Genomic DNA, 17,541 nt, shown 5'->3' with positions numbered 1-17,541 from the left:
AACTGATGATAAATAGATGGCAATGATTCAAGGCTAAAATGTTTCCCATATTAACTCAAAGTGACATGAATAAAAATAAAATTGTACCAACAAATATAACAAAAAGATATGACAAGCTACTGAAGCCAAAGTACGATATATAAAATACAGCCTCTGGGAAACCTGGAATTGACTATCAAGATAATCCAGGTAACTGAAGCTTCATTTTTAAATATTCATTTCAGGTTTGAGCATTTCATTTATCTGTTTCATCATGATACTGAAATGTGGTAACATAAAGATTAAAATTATTACCTTAATAAAGAATAAATTACTAGTACCTGTCTATGTTAACAATTTAGAACTAAATCTCTTAACATTTCATAAATGACACGATGTCCCTACTCAAAGTAAAAGATTTCTTCAGTTTAATTTTTATTTGCTGGATACAAGGTATGCTTTTAGGCTGGTTTAGAGACCATAGATTCACAGCCTGTGTATTTTTTATATTCAACTAGATTCAACATTTAGCCAGAATCAAGAATCACTTTGAACTTTCTTTCAGAAAGTCTGAGAATTATTTCTCCTTCTGGATGCTCACTTCTCCTTCTGCTTTCTCATTTTCATACCAATACATTCTCTCTTTTAAATGATTCCATTCCTTGATTAACTCCTTGTTTCTTTTCTCCAGCATCAGACCTTGTTTCTCATATTTGGCCTGAAGTTTTCTCACGATCTGCTGAAACTGGTCTTGGATGCTAATGACTGTCTTCTCTTTACTTTTGGCTCTGTTTTGTGCATTACCCAGTTGCTGTGGAGCAACATGTTTTCACTCTGGAGTTGAGATAATCTCTCCTCTAAGGATTCCTGCTTTCCAAGGTATGTATTCACTTTGCCTTGTTCATTCTGATACATGTGTTCAATTTCCTGCTTTTGACACTCTGATTGGCTTAGATCTCTCTGGACACGTTCTAACATCAAAGTCTTTTCTCTAAGATCATCTCTCATGTGATGCAGCTTGATTTTCAGCTTATTGAAGATACTTTCCACTGTAGATAGTTGCTGGGAAAGCATCTCGTTGTTATCTTTTAGATTAGCCACATCATACTTCATTTTGTCCCACAAGCATAACCACTCATCTCTTGCTCTCTGGAAGGCAAGTTCCAGATCTCTTTTTGATGTCTGACCTTGATCATGATCATGTAAGGCAGTAGCCAGTCTAGAACGGTAGGATTTCACTTCTTTTCCAGTCTTTGTTTACTTTCTTTTTCGTTCTCCAGCTTAGAGTTTAGCATTGTATTCTCAGCTGTCAGAGCATTAAGCTGGCCTGTATAGTGGGATATAGTCTTTGTTAACGATTCCTCATTCAGTTTTATTGCCTTTTGAAGATCATCATTCTTTACTTTGAGAATTTCAATGTCCTCAAAATAGTTCTCTTCCTTTTCCCGGTGCTGATTTTTCAGTGCATCTATCTCCAGTCTTAGCATGGCAATTTCCTCCTGCAGCATGTGCTTTTTGTGCAACAGGTCTTTTGTTTCTTCACAATTATCATAAACCTAAGTGAAACAAAGGAGATGTTTAGCTAGTACTCAGTAAAGTGACATTCCATGATTTCTTCTGAAATGAAAGACTAACTTGTATGTTTATACAATGAAAAGACTGCACCAAGTGTGTCTCCAACAGGAAAAAATAAGGTTCAATTCAATCTTCAGACTTTATACAAGCAGAAATTCCCAAAGGTTCAAAAATTTAATGGAAGACAACGAATCCACGAAAGTAAAATAAAAAAAAAAAATCCCAAGAGACTTTTCAAGAAACTCAGAACTGGAAAGGCTTCTCTCTGAACTACAACAAACCCAGAAGGCTTAAAATAAAAGATTCATAGATCTGACTACACTTAAAAATTGCATCTGATGTGGAATATTTATATAATGGAAAACTAGTAAGGCATAAAAAAGAATGAAATAATGCTATTTGCAGCAACAGGGATGGACCTAGACATTATCACCTAAGTGATATAAGTCAGACAAAGACAAGTATTATATCATACTGCTTATATGTAGAATCTAAAATGAACTTATTCACACAACAGAAAGAGACTCATAGACACAGAAAACAAACTTATGGTGACCACAGGGGAAAGCAGGATAGGGGAAGGGATAAATTAGGATGTTGGGATTAACATATACACACTAGTAGATATAAAATAACCAACAGAGATCTACTGTACAACATAAGGAACTACACTTAATATTCTGCAAGAAGAATCTGAAACGGAATATGTGTGTACATGTGAGCATGTGTGTGTGTGAGTGTGTATGTGAATTAGTCACTCAGTCATGTCTAACTCTTTGGGGCCCCATAGACTATAGCCTGCCAGGCTCCTCTGTCCATGGAATTTCCCAGGCAAGACTACTGGAATGGGCAGCCATTTCCTTCTCCATGCTGCTGCTGCTACTGCTGCTAAGTCACTTCAGTGGTGCCCGACTCTGTGCGACCCCATAGACAGAAGCCCACCAGGCTCCCCCGTCCCTGGGATTCTCCAAGCAAGAACACTGGAATGGGTTGCCATTTCCTTCTCCAATGCATGAAAGTGAAAAGTGAAAGTGAAGTCACTCGGTCGTGTCTGACTCGTAGTGACCCCATGGACTGCAGCCTACCAGGCTCCTCTGCCCATGGGATTTTCCAGGCAAGAGTACTGGAGTGGGGTGTCATTGCCTTCTCCACCTTCTCCAGGGGATCTTCCCAATCCAAGGACTGAACCCAGGTCTTCTGCATTGCAGGCAGATTCATAACAGTCTGAGCCAGCAGGGAAGCCCCATTTATATAAAATACACACACATATACATATATATCTGAATCACTGTGCTGTATACCTGAAACTAACAGAATATTGTTAATCAACTATAATTCAATAAACAACACCACTTGCTAGGTTTATAAACACTGCATTTGATACCTCCTATACATCTACTTCACACTAAGAGCCTTAATTCTGTATAAATAGACTAAATTTTGTACAAAAAAGTTTTTCCTTGAGAATATGCTACCTTTTAACATTTTAATAGGCCATTATAAGAATTACACCCATTGACAACTGTACTAGGCACTTCTACAAACATTAATTAACTCATTAGCTGTAATGATTCTGTAAAGGAAAAAGTTAAAAATATGAGTAAGCTGCAGCCTTTTCGCCAGGTCTTTGGACTCTACTAGTCTTCTTACATCAAACCACATGTCTCTAGTACAAACATATCAATACAAAATAAGCTTCCTATTTCATTCATGGTACATACACTAATGGTAAATAAGCTAAAATTTAGAAAGCTCTTAGAAAACTATGAGATTATTTGCTGCTGCAATAACTTTCATTATCTCTCCATAATGTTTAAAATAGTAGGATGGGGAAAACACAATGAAAAACACTTAATAACTATCACTAAATATATATTATGCCATATCTATCACTGTTTTTAAAAGTTCATTGTACTGAAATAGAACATTCACAGAGCAGAGTGCTCATTTTCTCACAAGTAGAAGAATCACATCCAAAATGTGGTCTCTGAACTGCCTATAGTTTCCTCCTTACCATTAGGGGAAGTGATAAACTAACCTAATGATCAATTGAGGAAGTGAAATCATTACCAAAACCCAGAATATCTTTAATTGGTAGCAAGAGTCCCCCATCCCTTGGTGCGGGGGAGGCACTTTTATAAGTTTATTCTAAAGAAACAACTTTTTAAAGTGTTCAAAAGTGTTTTTACAACTGATGTCGCAGTTTTTACAAAATGAAAAACAGTAAATGATGTGAAAAGGTCGTTGACAGGGTATTGGTTAAAGAAATGACAGTGGAGCCAAGAATGGACTCTGATTCAGACACTGAAGGTGATGACTACATGCATGGAGTGACTGACACATTCACTCCAAAGCAGAGGGACTTGGTCAGGTAGCAGTCGATGGTGGACCACACATGGTCTTCCTTGCCTAAACCACAATCAGGGTGCCGGCTCCTCCAAGATAGTCACAAAAGATTTGAGATTGATTCCTATGGAAAATATTAAAGGCCTCTCCTTGGATGAGGCCATCGTATGTCACTACCTGACTGCTCTAGACAAATGGATTTGAATTACAAATACTACTTTCCTGACCTCTTCCCGAGAGCTTTTCATTGTGGGAGATCTGCTGCTAGGACCTCGGGGATGGGACCCAGTCCATGTTTGAGAGGGACATCAGGTGTGGAAGCAAATTCCTCTGCTGTGAGATGCCACTCGAGAACTCTGCAGAAGGAAGGACAACCAACTTCAAGAGTGTCTGGTTTCTACCAACTGCTGGGAAAAAATTCCTGCACCTCTTGAGGACACCAGTTAACACCTGTCCTTGAGGACTCTGCTGTGAGGGAGAATGCAGCTGGGAAAGCTGGAGCCAGCTCTGAGCTGTTCATGGGGCAGGTGGACTGGAGGGCTGATGGGCACAGAGGGAGGGGGGTCCACGACCCTCAGCCACCTGCCAGATTGAAGGCCAGAGGCAACTTGATGTAAAATTAGGCACGATGGTCCCTCCCAGTGCCCCTTCTCTTCTAGACCTATTCACTCATGAATGGTCTGTCAAGGCTGAAGGATTGGTTGCCTGAGGTGGGCTGAGAGCTTAACCTCCAGTTTCTACACCATTCTCAACCCTGTGGTTTCTCAGGATCTATTGTGTGAGCTACTGATGTGACCTCTTCCTCCCTCTGCTCGAAAAAGTGCACCCAGCATGTCAGGATCATACAATTCTTATTTCCGGCCTTGTTACTTTGGGAACTTTGAATTTCTTTTCTTTTGTTTTTAACAATTAACCTAAAATTTCCTATAACACTAAACAAAATGACACTAAATAAATGGTATTTTTTAAAAAGGTGGATATTATAAATAATATTGATAAAATCATGTTAGAAATTTGAAATTTTCACCAAAGATTACTCTACCTGATTCAGATTATTTCTCTCAGTCTTCACTTTCACTTCTACTGCTTGGAAAGTGAGTTCTAGGTGCTGTTTCACTTCAACTTCTTTACTATATTGGTCTTCTTTTCTTCTTAAATGCTCCCTCATTTTTTCATATAACATCTTGGCATTTCTTCTATTCTCTTCTTCTTGCTTTAAGGTGAATCTGCAAAATTTAAAACTCTTCTTAGAAAATCATGAGATTATTCACTGCTGCAATAACTTTCGTTCCCTCTTCACAATGTTTAAAATAGTAAACGTGGGGGGAATACAATGAAAAACACTTAATAATGGTCACTGTTTTCAGACAGAGGGTTAAGAATAAAACTGCATAAATTTTGTTTTCATTTTCTCTTGAGAAAAATGGCTACTTCATAAATCTGCAGGTGGGAATGTAAAGTAATATAAACTTTCCTAAGAATAGTTTAGAAATATAGATCACAGACCATTTTTAAGTTCTCATACTTTGACCAAATTATATGATATTATTAAAGAAAATGTATTTAAAATAATTAGAAAGGTAGAAATGAATTTATAGAAAAGGTGTTTCTTGCAGTATTAAATAGAATACATAAAAGTGAAAAAACAACTGAAAGTCAATTTGGTAAATATTTAATGGGGTTTCCATTATGGTGGACTTCTGTATGCTCATGAAAATGATGATTTGGAAAAATATACATTAAGTTATTGGAAGCATTCACTGTTAAGAAAATGCTATATTATTTCCAAGAATTTCACACTCCACAATACTACTAACATTTTCTCCTCTGTAAAATCCTAGAGGATAAGTTAGTCATTATAACATGTCTACATCTCTGCAGTATTAAAGGAAACAATAGTTCAAATATTTTTTTAAAAGCAAGGTGTACAGTACCTCAAGCTGCTGAGCTCTCGTTCCCACTCCACTTTCTGATGCTCTAACTGTGATTTCACTTCTTTGGTTTCTGACAGCTCTTTTTGTAGCCCACAAACCTTACTTTTCATTCTGTAAAATTCTCCTCTAAGTAGTTCACAGTGGCTTTGGCTTTGAAAATCTACTAATCTTTCATGCAAAAGAATTGTATCCTGAATTTTCAACAAGCCAACAGAATCTGCATGATGAAGAAAACAAAGATAGAAACAAACAAAAAAAAATTTATGTGAGTAATTTTTGAGTATAAAGGACTGTGCAATTCACGTTCACTCATCCACACACTGAACAAGTATTAAGGGTCTATAATGTGGAAGATATTATTCTAAAGCTCTGAAAATAAAACAGATGCCCCTGGGTTTTGTTTAGCTTGAAGTCTAGTAGAAGACAAAGAAAATAAAATAATTATGAACTTCAGATAGATACTCTAAGAAAAGAGAGTTCTATGATCATATAACAGAACTTGACATAGACTGGGTCCAGGAAAGATTTCCCTGGGGAAGAGATGTCACACTGAGAAATGAAGGATGAGCAGAAAGTAGTAAGTAGAGTAGGAAGAACAACCCTGTGGACAGTCTCCAGCTGCCATTATGTTTTTAACCAAGATAGAGTGAACAGCTACTGATTTACCTTCCTGAGTGGAGCAAGCAAAAACAACACCTACAAAATACATTAAACAATTATTTTCATGACAAAGGACTTCAGGGAATGAAAGACAATGATCCTGGAAACACATGAGGTTAGCCTAAGGAATGCCTGAGCTCACTGCCTTGAGAGAATTTCCAGGCTCCAACACAGGGAGAAGGAATGGAAGCTGAGTTAGCCAGACTCCCTGACAGGAGGTGATGAAGCTGACAGTCTGGTGAACCAAAGTGTGCAGAGATCACAGATTAGAACCATGGAGAGGAGAGAGTGGAACAGAGAGGAAAAGGACCCTGTAGATCTGAGGAGGAGCCCCTTGGGTATTCAGCAGAGGAAGGAACAGAGCCCATCTGGGAGAAACCACCTGAGACCAGGAAGAAACCATCTGAAAAGACTATAGGAACCTGTGACTGGTGCTCACTCAGTCCCAGGAATTCTATCTATTCTCATGAGCTGCTGCTGCTGCTGCTAAGTCGCTTCAGTCATGTCTGACTCTGGGCGACCCCATAGACAGCAGCCTACCAGGCACTGCCATCCCTGGGATTCTCCAGGCAAGAACACTGGAGTGGGTTGCCATTTCCTTCTCCAATTCTCATGAGCTAGGCTGGGAAATTCCTAGATACCAGCAGAATGAACAGAGTAGTCAGCAAGGTCTTGCCTCCAAGGCAGGAAATAATCAGTCCTAGCCCCAGAGCCCCTCTGGATGCACCTATCAAATCATGAGCAAGAGCCAAAGAAGGATCTCTGGAAAACTCTCAATATTTGGAAACTAAATCACACGGGTCTAAATAACCCTTGGATCAAAAAGGTAATGAAAAGAGAAAGTACAAAGTATTTTGAACTGAAGGAAAATGAAAATGTTAAGACCAGCAGACATTTTAGGGAATTGACAAGCTGATTCTAAAATTCATGTAGAAAGAAGGGTGAAAACTAAAACCAGATGGAACCACACAATTGTGACCTTTAACCATGCAGCAAAGAGAGGCAACAGTTGGGCTCGAAGCAACGGGGTAGCATGATGAGACCTGAATGTTTAAAAATAGGCAATAATTACAGTTGCTGTGCAGACCGAGGTTCTGCCAGGTAGAGTGGCATGGAAAGAAGTCCTGAGATTATTTCAGTTACTCTAGGAGGAAAATGATGCTGACCTGACCATGGGTGAAGGCATAGGAAAGAAGAAGAGTCAACAGAAGGTACAGTGAGTGAGAGTATCATAGGCCTGTGTCTCAGAGTATACACTCACTTTCATGTCCTTTTAATGCAAATCAAACTTCTGAGATGCACAGCACTGTAATATATCCCTGGCTCTAGAGCAGTACTGACAAGGTGTGCATATATCACTACTCTATACACAGACAGGCTTTCCATTAACATTTACACTGTGGTCCTACCTTTACACCCCACGTTGAGAGGTTCTATTTGCAACATGTAATTCGTAGAGTAAAGCACGTCACCATCCTCAGAAACAGTCTTGGACGACTGAGTTAAGTCATCCAGTTCATTCACATAATTAATTTGTTCTTTGACCTACACAGAGGAGCCTGGTAGGCTGCAGTCCATGAGGTCGCTAAGAGTCAGACATGACTAAGTGACTTCACTTTGACTTTTCACTTTCATGCACTGGAGAAGGAAATGGCAGCCCACTCCAGTGTTCTTGCCTGGAGAAACCCAGGGACAGGGGAGTCTAGTGGGCTGCCATCCATGGGGTCGCACAGAGTCGAACACGACTGAAGTGACTTAGCAGCTTAGCAGACCTACACATAAACAATACTGTTTCACAATGTCCTTAAAATCTATATAAATACACCAAGTGTACAGAGGTGATAAATCTCTGTATCAAAACAAAAACAGACATTTCTTAAAAGAAGAGATTTTTATCAAAAGGATAACTTTATCAACAGTGTTTCTAAATGATGTGTTCAAAGTAAACTTCTCTACAACAAAGGAAGATTTTCTATTTTACCACTATTCCTTTGACAAAGTATTTTCGACAAGGATAATATTTTTGAAAGTTCATTTTTTTTTTTACTATACTTTCTTCTTTTCATACGGTGTTTTCCTTGCAGGCCTAAAAGAACAAATGATTCTTTTCAGGCTAATATTAAATATTCAAAAATACAAACAATACCTCAACTTTTCTTTTTTATATAAACTCTTTGCATTGGCAAGTAATTGTCTATAAAGGATGCAGAAATAAATAAGAGCAGCATTAAAGGACACAGAAAATATATCAGTAATATTAATAAAGTATTAAAGTTAGATCCAAAGAAAAGGAAAAACATAAAGTTACTTGCATTGTGTGATAGGAAACAGTATACCAGTGTTTTTGGCACCTGTTCTTTTCCATAAGAACTAACTTTTATGGCAATACAACCTATCTGGGAGGTATTTCCTTCAGTTCTTCTAAGAAAGAAATCCATTTGAATAACCAAGATATTAGCTTTTTGAGGACTTCCTATGCATTGGCCATTCATTATTAGAAGCACCTGACATGTCCTAAAGGCATTTTCATCCCCACAATCATTCTGGGAGATAGGTATAGGAAGAAATGGAGCACACAAAGGCTGAGGAACTTGCCCAAGCCCACTCAGCATGTCACCAACAGACCCAGAATTCAAACCCAGGAAGTCTGGCTTCACACTGCTCTTCCAAAATATGCTGAGAAAGTAATATTGAAAAGTCTTTTTAAGTAATACAATAGCAAATGAATCTATAGTATTATTTCAGGTCTAGCTATAGCTATAAATAATGATTTCTGAATCTTAAAACATATTTCTCAAAAATTAAAAAGACTTCAGAGGTAGGCAAGCCTGCAAATCTACTGTCAATAAAGTTTTGTTTTCTGTAAAGAAATTCATCAATAGGCATTCATTCACCCATTCTGCTGTTTCTTCATGCATCTGACATACATGTATTGAGCACACAATATGTGTTAATGACACGCTTAGTAAAGGAAGCATGGGTTTTGTCATTTAGATCTTTATCATGCAAAAGGAATAATTTGTGAAAGACTGCTAATAATGTTTTTCTATTGAATATAAACAAAATCTTTCCCTTTTCCCTGGAATCTATAAACAACTATGAAGTTAATATGATGTGATGTTTCAGAGCACCTTACAAAATCATAGCTACTCATCATGTTACTATCAACTAGAATCATCAAGGAATGACCATATCCTATTCAGTATAGCCTAAGTGTTTGTAAATTCACAATTATGTAATTTTTGAAAATCTATATATGATAGAATTAACTTAAGCAATCATCTGCATATTCCATTACATAGAAATATTACACTTCAGAACCAATGAACAAGCCCTTACCATAAAACTATACATGAACAGAAGTAGTATGTACAATTAGTTCACTGTAATAGTTTAAAGATAATGTCATACAATCAATAAGCTTTCTAGTATTGGAAATGCAAACAAGACTAAACTAAATAAACACGCCATCTGCTGGCTCATTTCCAATAGCATGCTGCTGCTACTGCTAAGTCACTTCATTCGTGTCCGACTCTGTGTGACCCCATAGACGGCAGCCCACCAGGCTCCCCAGTCCCTGGGATTCTCCAGGCAAGAACACTGGAGTGGGTTGCCATTTCCTTCTCCAATGCATGAAATTGAAAAGTGAAAGTGAAGTCACTCAGTAGTGTCTGACTCCTAGTGACCCCATGGACTGCAGCCTACCAGGCTCCTCCATCCATGGGATTTGCCAGGCAACAGTACTGGAGTGGGGTGCCATTGCCTTCTCCCTCCAATAGCATACATACTCTAAAAGCTCCCTTCTTAACATAAAACAAGTAACAACTGTGAACTCCACATTCCTCTTCAGTTACCATCCAGTTCTTCATTGCCTATCCCAATAACATTCCCTACTGAATGTTTAGGTGTATTCATTACAGTCCAGCTTGTCCAAGGGGACTATTTACTGAAAGGACTTCCTGGCCAAAGGTATTGGTCCTCACCTTAACCTTTCAGCAGTGTTTATCCACTAGAGTTGAGCAATCTCTTGTCTTGGCCTGAGCACTGTATAATGCTGCTCTATTTCTAGAAGAAGTATTCAGTGCTAATATTTCTTTCCCTACAAACAAGGAATCTGGAGAATGTACCTGTCATCAACCTGATCCACTTCCCTTAAAATGCTGTCATCATTCACGTGCAGCAGACCACCAGTCAGGGAATCAGTCTTTTCAAATATTGGTGCAATCACACTTTCTTCTGGTGTCCATTTGTCATCATTCTTTTTCTTTACTTCCTTCCTGTGCAAACCAGGATCTCTACTTTAAAAAGTCCACAAAAAAGCCAATGTTTTCTAATAATTCAACTGATAAAGAATAAAAAAAAACCAATTCTTATAAAATTCCAACTCTTACCCATCTTAAGTCATTGATTAATTCACAAGACAGTTATAGAGTACCAACCATATGCAAGAAAACAAATTCTTCCTTCAAACACAGATATGATTATGATACAATATGATATATAAAACTTGACATATGAAAGTGATAAGTGAAATAAGGAAGGATTTGCAGAAGAAGTGAAGAGAGGAGGTCATGAGAAACAGAAAAGGGAGAAAATCATTCTACTTGGAGATTCAAATGTGAGCACAAACATCAGGCACAGGGCATCTGGGTTGTTTCTGAGGAACCTGGAAGGAAGAGCACAAAATACATGGAAGAAAATAGAGAGATGCATCTGGAAAGACACTGAGAAGAACCTCAAGGGCTACACTGCAAACCTGGAGTCCACTGGCTAAACGCCTTGACTCTTAGACATGGGAGTCATAAGTAGATTTACACTATATTTTTTGTTTTGCTTCTAAATATAATAATGGTGAATTTAGGGACTTCCCTGGTGGTCCAGTGCTTAGGACTCCACCTACCAATAAAGGGGGAAGGTGTTCCATTCCTGGTCAGGGAAGATCCCACATGCCATGGTGCAACTAAACCATGCTACACAGCTACTGGAGCCAGCACCCTAGAGCCCACGCTCAGCATCAAGAGAAGACACCACACTGAGAAGCCCAAGCACTGTGGCAGCAAAGACCCAGCACAGCCAAAAATAAATGAAAAAGAATTCACAGAAAAAAGCCACACTTAATTTAGGTGGTATTTTAAATGACATGAGGCACATATACCATGAAAGAAGAAACCAAGGAAATATTTGGCCAGGGGAGGAGAGCTCACTTTTAAACCACCCACATGATGCAGCGACAGCAGCATCACGGCTGAAAGACTGATGCCTCATCAGTTCTCCCGCCACCATCAGCAATTTGGCCTCCCTCCATGGACATACTCAAAGTGCTAGGAGAGAAAAACCTGCCAGCCAAGAGTACTCTTTCCAGAAAAGTTGTCTTTCAGAAATGAAAGAGAAATAAAAACTGTCCCAGACAAAGCAAACCTGATGGAGTTCATCACCACTAGTCCCGCCTCATGAGAAATGCTGAAAGAAGTCCTCAAACTGAAATGAAAGGATGTTCATTAGTGACAAAACAAATTTAAATATACAACACACTGATTAAGGCAAATATGCAGTCAAATCCAGAATACTCTAATATGTAACATGGTGGTATGTTAACAAAGGAACTCTAGTAATAAGGCTAAAGGACAAGAGTATTAAAAATAACTATATCTCTAGTAAAATATAAAATCTGTACATCACAAACATTAGCTCAAGTTAGAAATTATTTTATAGGAACATAACAAGGGATGTGCTGTTAAATATTGATATAGGATTACCTATCAGAACCCTCATTCTGCATAGCAGGAAACTCCTGGTTGCTGTTTCCTCCACTCTTTCTCTGCTGAAACAATCCACTCTCATCAGCAGCATCACATATGTTCTCTGATATTTCCACTTCACTACTTTTGTGTTTCTTTTCTTCTTCAACCTTTAATGGAAGTTTGACACTAAGAATAATTGCTATGTATTGATTATAAAGATCTTTGTTTTCAATTTTATTATTTGACTCAGTGCTCACCCTGAATTTAAGTGATAAAAATATTTTTGGGTTTATTTTAATTTTATCACTTACAAGTCACTGAAATTTTTGTAAAATCTGCTCCTTTCTGTTTGAGGAAAAGAAAATTCCCAAAATTTCAAAAATGGCTTTCTTAATAAGATGCAATTATTCATATTCAGTCTTCCCCATCTGATGGCAGAGACAGAGAAATAAAAAGACAAAGACACAAAATCTGTCCTCTTTGGTCTTTACTACCTGGATTTTCCATTAAACAGCCAGATGTAGAGGATGTGACACCTTCACACCTCAGAAAGGAAACATTCTTCTCTCTGCACTAAAGCTATTCTTTCCCCTCTGCCTTTTACAATTCTTTTTTCACTTGGATCCAGGAGATAGCAAAAAAGTGACAGTGTTCACTAAATTAAATGAACCAGAGTTTACCAAAACACAAGGAGCAGAATGAAACTGAGGAGTTGTTAGTTAGTGTGGAATTCTGGAATATAAGTAATGCTTCCCAATTCCACATTCAATAACCATCAAACCTTACAGCTAGAGGGTATAGAAATAATTACCTAGTATTGCCCCACTATTTACCAAAAACAGCAATAAAATTAAAAAAAAAAAAAAAAAAGGTTTTGTTTAAGGCCCTAAACTGGCACTCCCTAGCATTTTATGGCACCAAAAGAGATGATACAATTCTGGAATGTTGAATGTTATATATTACCAAATGAATTCATCAGATTAATCAGATAAGTTAAAAGCATGACTTTGGCACAGTAACTCAATGCCTTAGTTGGGGGTAGGGCTCATCTCCTTTTTTTTTTTTTTAAAAAAAGGAGAATACATAGAGTTTTTTTTTTTTTTTTTTTTTTTTTTTTTTTGTTTTTGTGTGTTGTTCAAACTCAGTCAAAGCACCTCTTACACAAAACAGCAAACAAACAATTTTAAAAACCTATTACTGAAGAAAGAAAAATCTCACAGCATCTCAGAACTCAGTCTTCTCCTTTGTAGATAAACACTTTTTTTTTTTTTTTTTTGCTCAGGGTTTATACTACCTATGGGCTTCCCTGGTGGCTCAAATATTAAAGAATCCACCTTCAATGGGGAGACCTGGGTTTGATCCCTGGGTTAGGAAGATCCTCTGGAGAAGGGAACAGCTAGCCACTCTGGTATTCTTTCTGGCCTGGGGAATTCCATGGGCAGAGGAGCCTGGCAGGCTACAGTCCAAGGGTTTGAAAAGAGTTGGACATGACTGAGTAACTATCACACACACACACACACACACACACACACACACACACACACACACACACACACACTATCTATGTAACAAAATCACACATGTCAAAACTTTCTACATTTTAGTAAACAACATAATGGAAAGGTCTGTCTCAAAAGAAACATCTGAGAGTGCTGATTAAAGCATATGTGGGAGCACATGTATTTATTATTAAAAAGATCCTGAAGAGGCCATGCTGGAAATCTAAGTGCCCAGCGATTGCAGAAAGCAGAGAAGATCACACATATTCAACCACAATGAAGAGATTAGAGGGAACACATGTTCAAATCCCATCTCTCAGTCAGTGCTTTCTTCCCATTCTATGGAAATATAACTTATATTTAACCCAACAGAGTTAAAGGGGGAAAAAAAAAAAAACACAAAACCCTAGCTGATTATTCTTCTTAAGCAATTTCCTTGGTGCTTATTCTGGCTCAGAAGACCACATGGTAAATAGGTAAATGAGTTTCCCAGTCCATATGAAGACTGACGGAGAAGAATTAGATATGAGAATTGATTGAAGGACAAAAGCCATGAAAATAGTTTCCTGAATTCCTGTTATTGAGATAATAATTGATTTCTACAAAATTACCTCTTTGGATGACCCCGCTTTATTCATAAATGGAAAATCAAAATGGACCACATCATCAAGAAAGAGAAAAACCAAAGCAAGAGAAAATGAGAAACTCTTTTGGAAGTTAAATTTTCTTTTTTCCAGAGCCAGCAACTCTACTTGAAACATGTCTATTTCATTCTTAAACCTCTGCATATCCTTCTCTAATTCTTCATTTACATACACTTTCAGATGTGCTGTGACTATTAGGTGGAGAAGAATTCCCATTTTCTAATTCAGGTTCCATGCTTTTATTGTCACTAGCGCTGCAATTATCTGCATGCAGTGGCTTCTGGAACCAGTCCTGTATTGCTTTATTTTTCAGATCAGTATTTTAACAACAGCAAGGGGAACGTGAATTTTTATTTGAATTCTATGTTTCATCTTACCAGAGTAGACAAGTCACAGACTAGAATGACATGCCTGTCCCATGTCTAATTTCCGATTAGTTTGATCTTGCCTCATATTTTGTGACATTTGCATATCAATCTCTTGGTCTTTCACTTCAAATATAACTACCAGCTCCCCTACTTTTTTTTTTTCTGTATCATTATAAAAACTCTCCTCAATTTTCATAAACACATGTTCAATGTCTAGTTGATAATTTTCAAAGTCTACTTTATTTTCAGGGAAACAAAGCTTTGAAGATGACCGACAAGTCTATCCAAGGGACCCAGAGTTTACAGACCATGGAAAAACATTTTTGAGACTGGGTTCTTTTTGTTCAGGAAATGCTTGGAATACTAGAGAGACAGATACTCCAAATGCATCTTTTCCTCACAATCAGGTATATTATTTGTGAGATTAGGAGATATTTCCTTTTGGTTTGCTCCTTCTTTAGGGTTATCACATAGTGGATCTTCCTCAGGAGAAACGGTAATTTGGTATTCCTCACAAAATTTCACTGAACTTCTGCTTTAACTCATTTGTGATGGGTGTTAACTTATCTTTCATTCTAATTTGCCTTGTTTGATACACATTTTTTCATACAGTACTACACCAGATATTGAAATTTACAGTTTTACATACCTGTGCATGGTTATTCTCATCTTCATCAAGTTTTTCTTGTTCTTCCTCTGTTATCATTTCCAAGTCTAGTTCTCTTGACAGATCTGCATGTTTAGTTAAAATTACTTAGAATGTTTAGATAAAAGACATAATCCTCATTTAAAACAGAGATCTAAAACATTGTATGAAATGACAGATTAAATCAATCTTAATCTTCAGCTGAATATTTACTTCTTTAAGAACTACTTCCAATGACCTGAAAACTTCAACAAACCATTTGGGAAATACCAGATGTCACCAGGTTACAGGACACACAAACAGCTCAAAGATTCAGTCACAGATTGATCCAAACAGCAGTGAACAAAACAATCAGAAACCAAACAAAATACAGGACAGACATATAAAGTCACCATACATTCTCTTCTCTACTTCATAACAGGACCTTTTTACAACATGCCAAGCATCAACTGCAACATTATTCATGGTTTACAAAATTCCTCTTACTTTTTAGCTTTTATCAGTTCCTTCATCTGAAATGCTTCCCTCTACTCTTCCAACAAATTACTTTTCATCTTTTAAGGCTCAACCTGCTTTGTGAAGTTGTCTTTGATTACTGCCATCTTTCCCTGATAAAGAGGTACACCTTTCCTTGTAGCTCCCTTAGTACTTTAAAGATTTTTCTAGTGTATCTTTCTAGATTTTTCTAGTGATAGATATAGATCTGAACTGTAAATTATTTCTTTACATGTCTATCCTCTTGGCTCCTAGACTGCAGAGGACAAGCTCTTAAAAGTCACCTCGGTATATATAGCATTTTTTTTTTTTTTGTTTTTTTTTTTTTATGAAGGATAACTGCTTTACAGAATTTTGTTGTTTTCTGTCAAACCTCAACATGAATCAGCCATAGGTACACATATATCCCCCCTTTTGAACCTCCTTCTCATCTCCCTCCCCATCCCACCCCTCTAGGTTGATACAGAGCCCCAGTGTCTCTTATTCAATAATTATTTCTCAGGTTTCTGCTCAGTACTAGACACTGGAGTTTCACAAAAAATGTAGAAAAAGGTGTCAGGGATGGCTTTTCTAGAGATAATGCCTGAGTGCAGACTTACACAGTTCAAGGGAACAGAGGGCAGGAGAGGGAGAGCATTTCAGGCTGTAGCAAGATGGGGAGAGAAGCACACACACCACAGGGTAGATATTTGTCCAAAGTGAAGGGATGGGACTGACAAAGGTCATGGCATCCAGTCCCATCACTTCATGGCAAAGAGATGGGGAAACAATGAGAACAGAAACAGACTTTATTTTCTTGGGCTCCAAAATCAATGCAGATGGTGACTGCAGTCATGAAATTAAAGGACACCTGCTCCTTGGAAGAAAAGATATGACAAACTTAGCGTATTAAAAAGCAGAGATGTTACTTTGCTGACAAAGGTCCGTCTAGTCAAAGCAAAGGCTTTTCCAGTAGTCATGTATGGATATGAGAGTTGGACCAAAAAGAAGATTGAGCACCAAAGAACTGATGCTTTTCAACTGTGGTGTTCAGAAAGACTCATGACAGTCCTTTGGACTGCAAGGAGATCCAACCAGTCAATCCTAAACAAAATCAGTTCTGAACATTCATTGGAAAGACTGACTCTGGTGCTGAAGCTCCAGTACTTTGGCCACCAGATTCGAAGAGCTGACTCATTAGAAAAGACCCTGATGCTGGGAAAGGTTGAAGTCAGGAGGAGAAGGGAATGACAGAGGATGAGATGGTTGGATGGCATCACCGACTCCATGAACGTGAGTTGAGCAAGCACCAGGAGATGGTGAAGGACAGGGAAGCCTGGTGTGCTGCAGTCCATGGGGCCATGTAGAATCAGACACAACTGAGCGACTGAACAACAACAACAGGGACAAGTGATGAGGGCACCAGCAGCAGTTCAGAATTCTAGAGCAAAGGACTGAAAGGGCTAGAGATAGAGGGTCAGGCAGAAGTCAGATTATGAGAACATCAATGGTGCTTTAAGATGTCTAGACATTAATGTGACTCAGAGTGCCTCATAGTCACGTGTGCTTTTGAGATTGGTGACTCTAAACACCACAGGAGGGAGGAATCTGAAGGGCATATGAATAACCAGAGGAAGGTGAATCTGAAGGCATTAATACTGGGAATAACAAGGTG

At 38.0% G+C, this 17,541-nt stretch overlaps 1 protein-coding gene across 1 annotated transcript; it reads right to left on the bottom strand.

Moving 5' to 3' along the window:
• Positions 1-54: 54 nt before the first annotated feature.
• On the bottom strand, positions 55-5,337 carry LOC106701133 (putative ankyrin repeat domain-containing protein 26-like 1). Its single transcript, XM_070366699.1, has 2 exons — positions 4,943-5,337; positions 55-1,535 (listed from the first exon to the last, which is right to left on the bottom strand). The coding sequence occupies exons 1-2, from the start codon at positions 5,081-5,083 to the stop codon at positions 1,215-1,217; spliced, it is 462 nt and encodes a 153-aa protein (XP_070222800.1). The 5' UTR covers positions 5,084-5,337; the 3' UTR covers positions 55-1,214.
• Between the last annotated feature and the right edge of the window lie 12,204 nt (positions 5,338-17,541).

The sequence above is a fragment of the Bos mutus genome, unplaced genomic scaffold (genome assembly GCF_027580195.1).
Source record: "Bos mutus isolate GX-2022 unplaced genomic scaffold, NWIPB_WYAK_1.1 CTG1141, whole genome shotgun sequence".
Lineage (NCBI taxonomy): Eukaryota > Metazoa > Chordata > Mammalia > Artiodactyla > Bovidae > Bos > Bos mutus.
Note: the sequence above shows the minus strand (reverse complement) of the source record. Positions and strands in the feature narration are given on the sequence as shown.

Bases quoted from the DNA above. Each gene is read 5' to 3' on its own strand.
- LOC106701133 (XM_070366699.1), bottom strand. From the start codon at position 5,083: ATGTTATATGAAAAAATGAGGGAGCATTTAAGAAGAAAAGAAGACCAA. The intron at 1,536-4,942 runs GTAGAGTAATCT...TGTTTCACTTAG, and splicing joins AGAGAAATAATCTGAATCAG to GTTTATGATAATTGTGAAGA.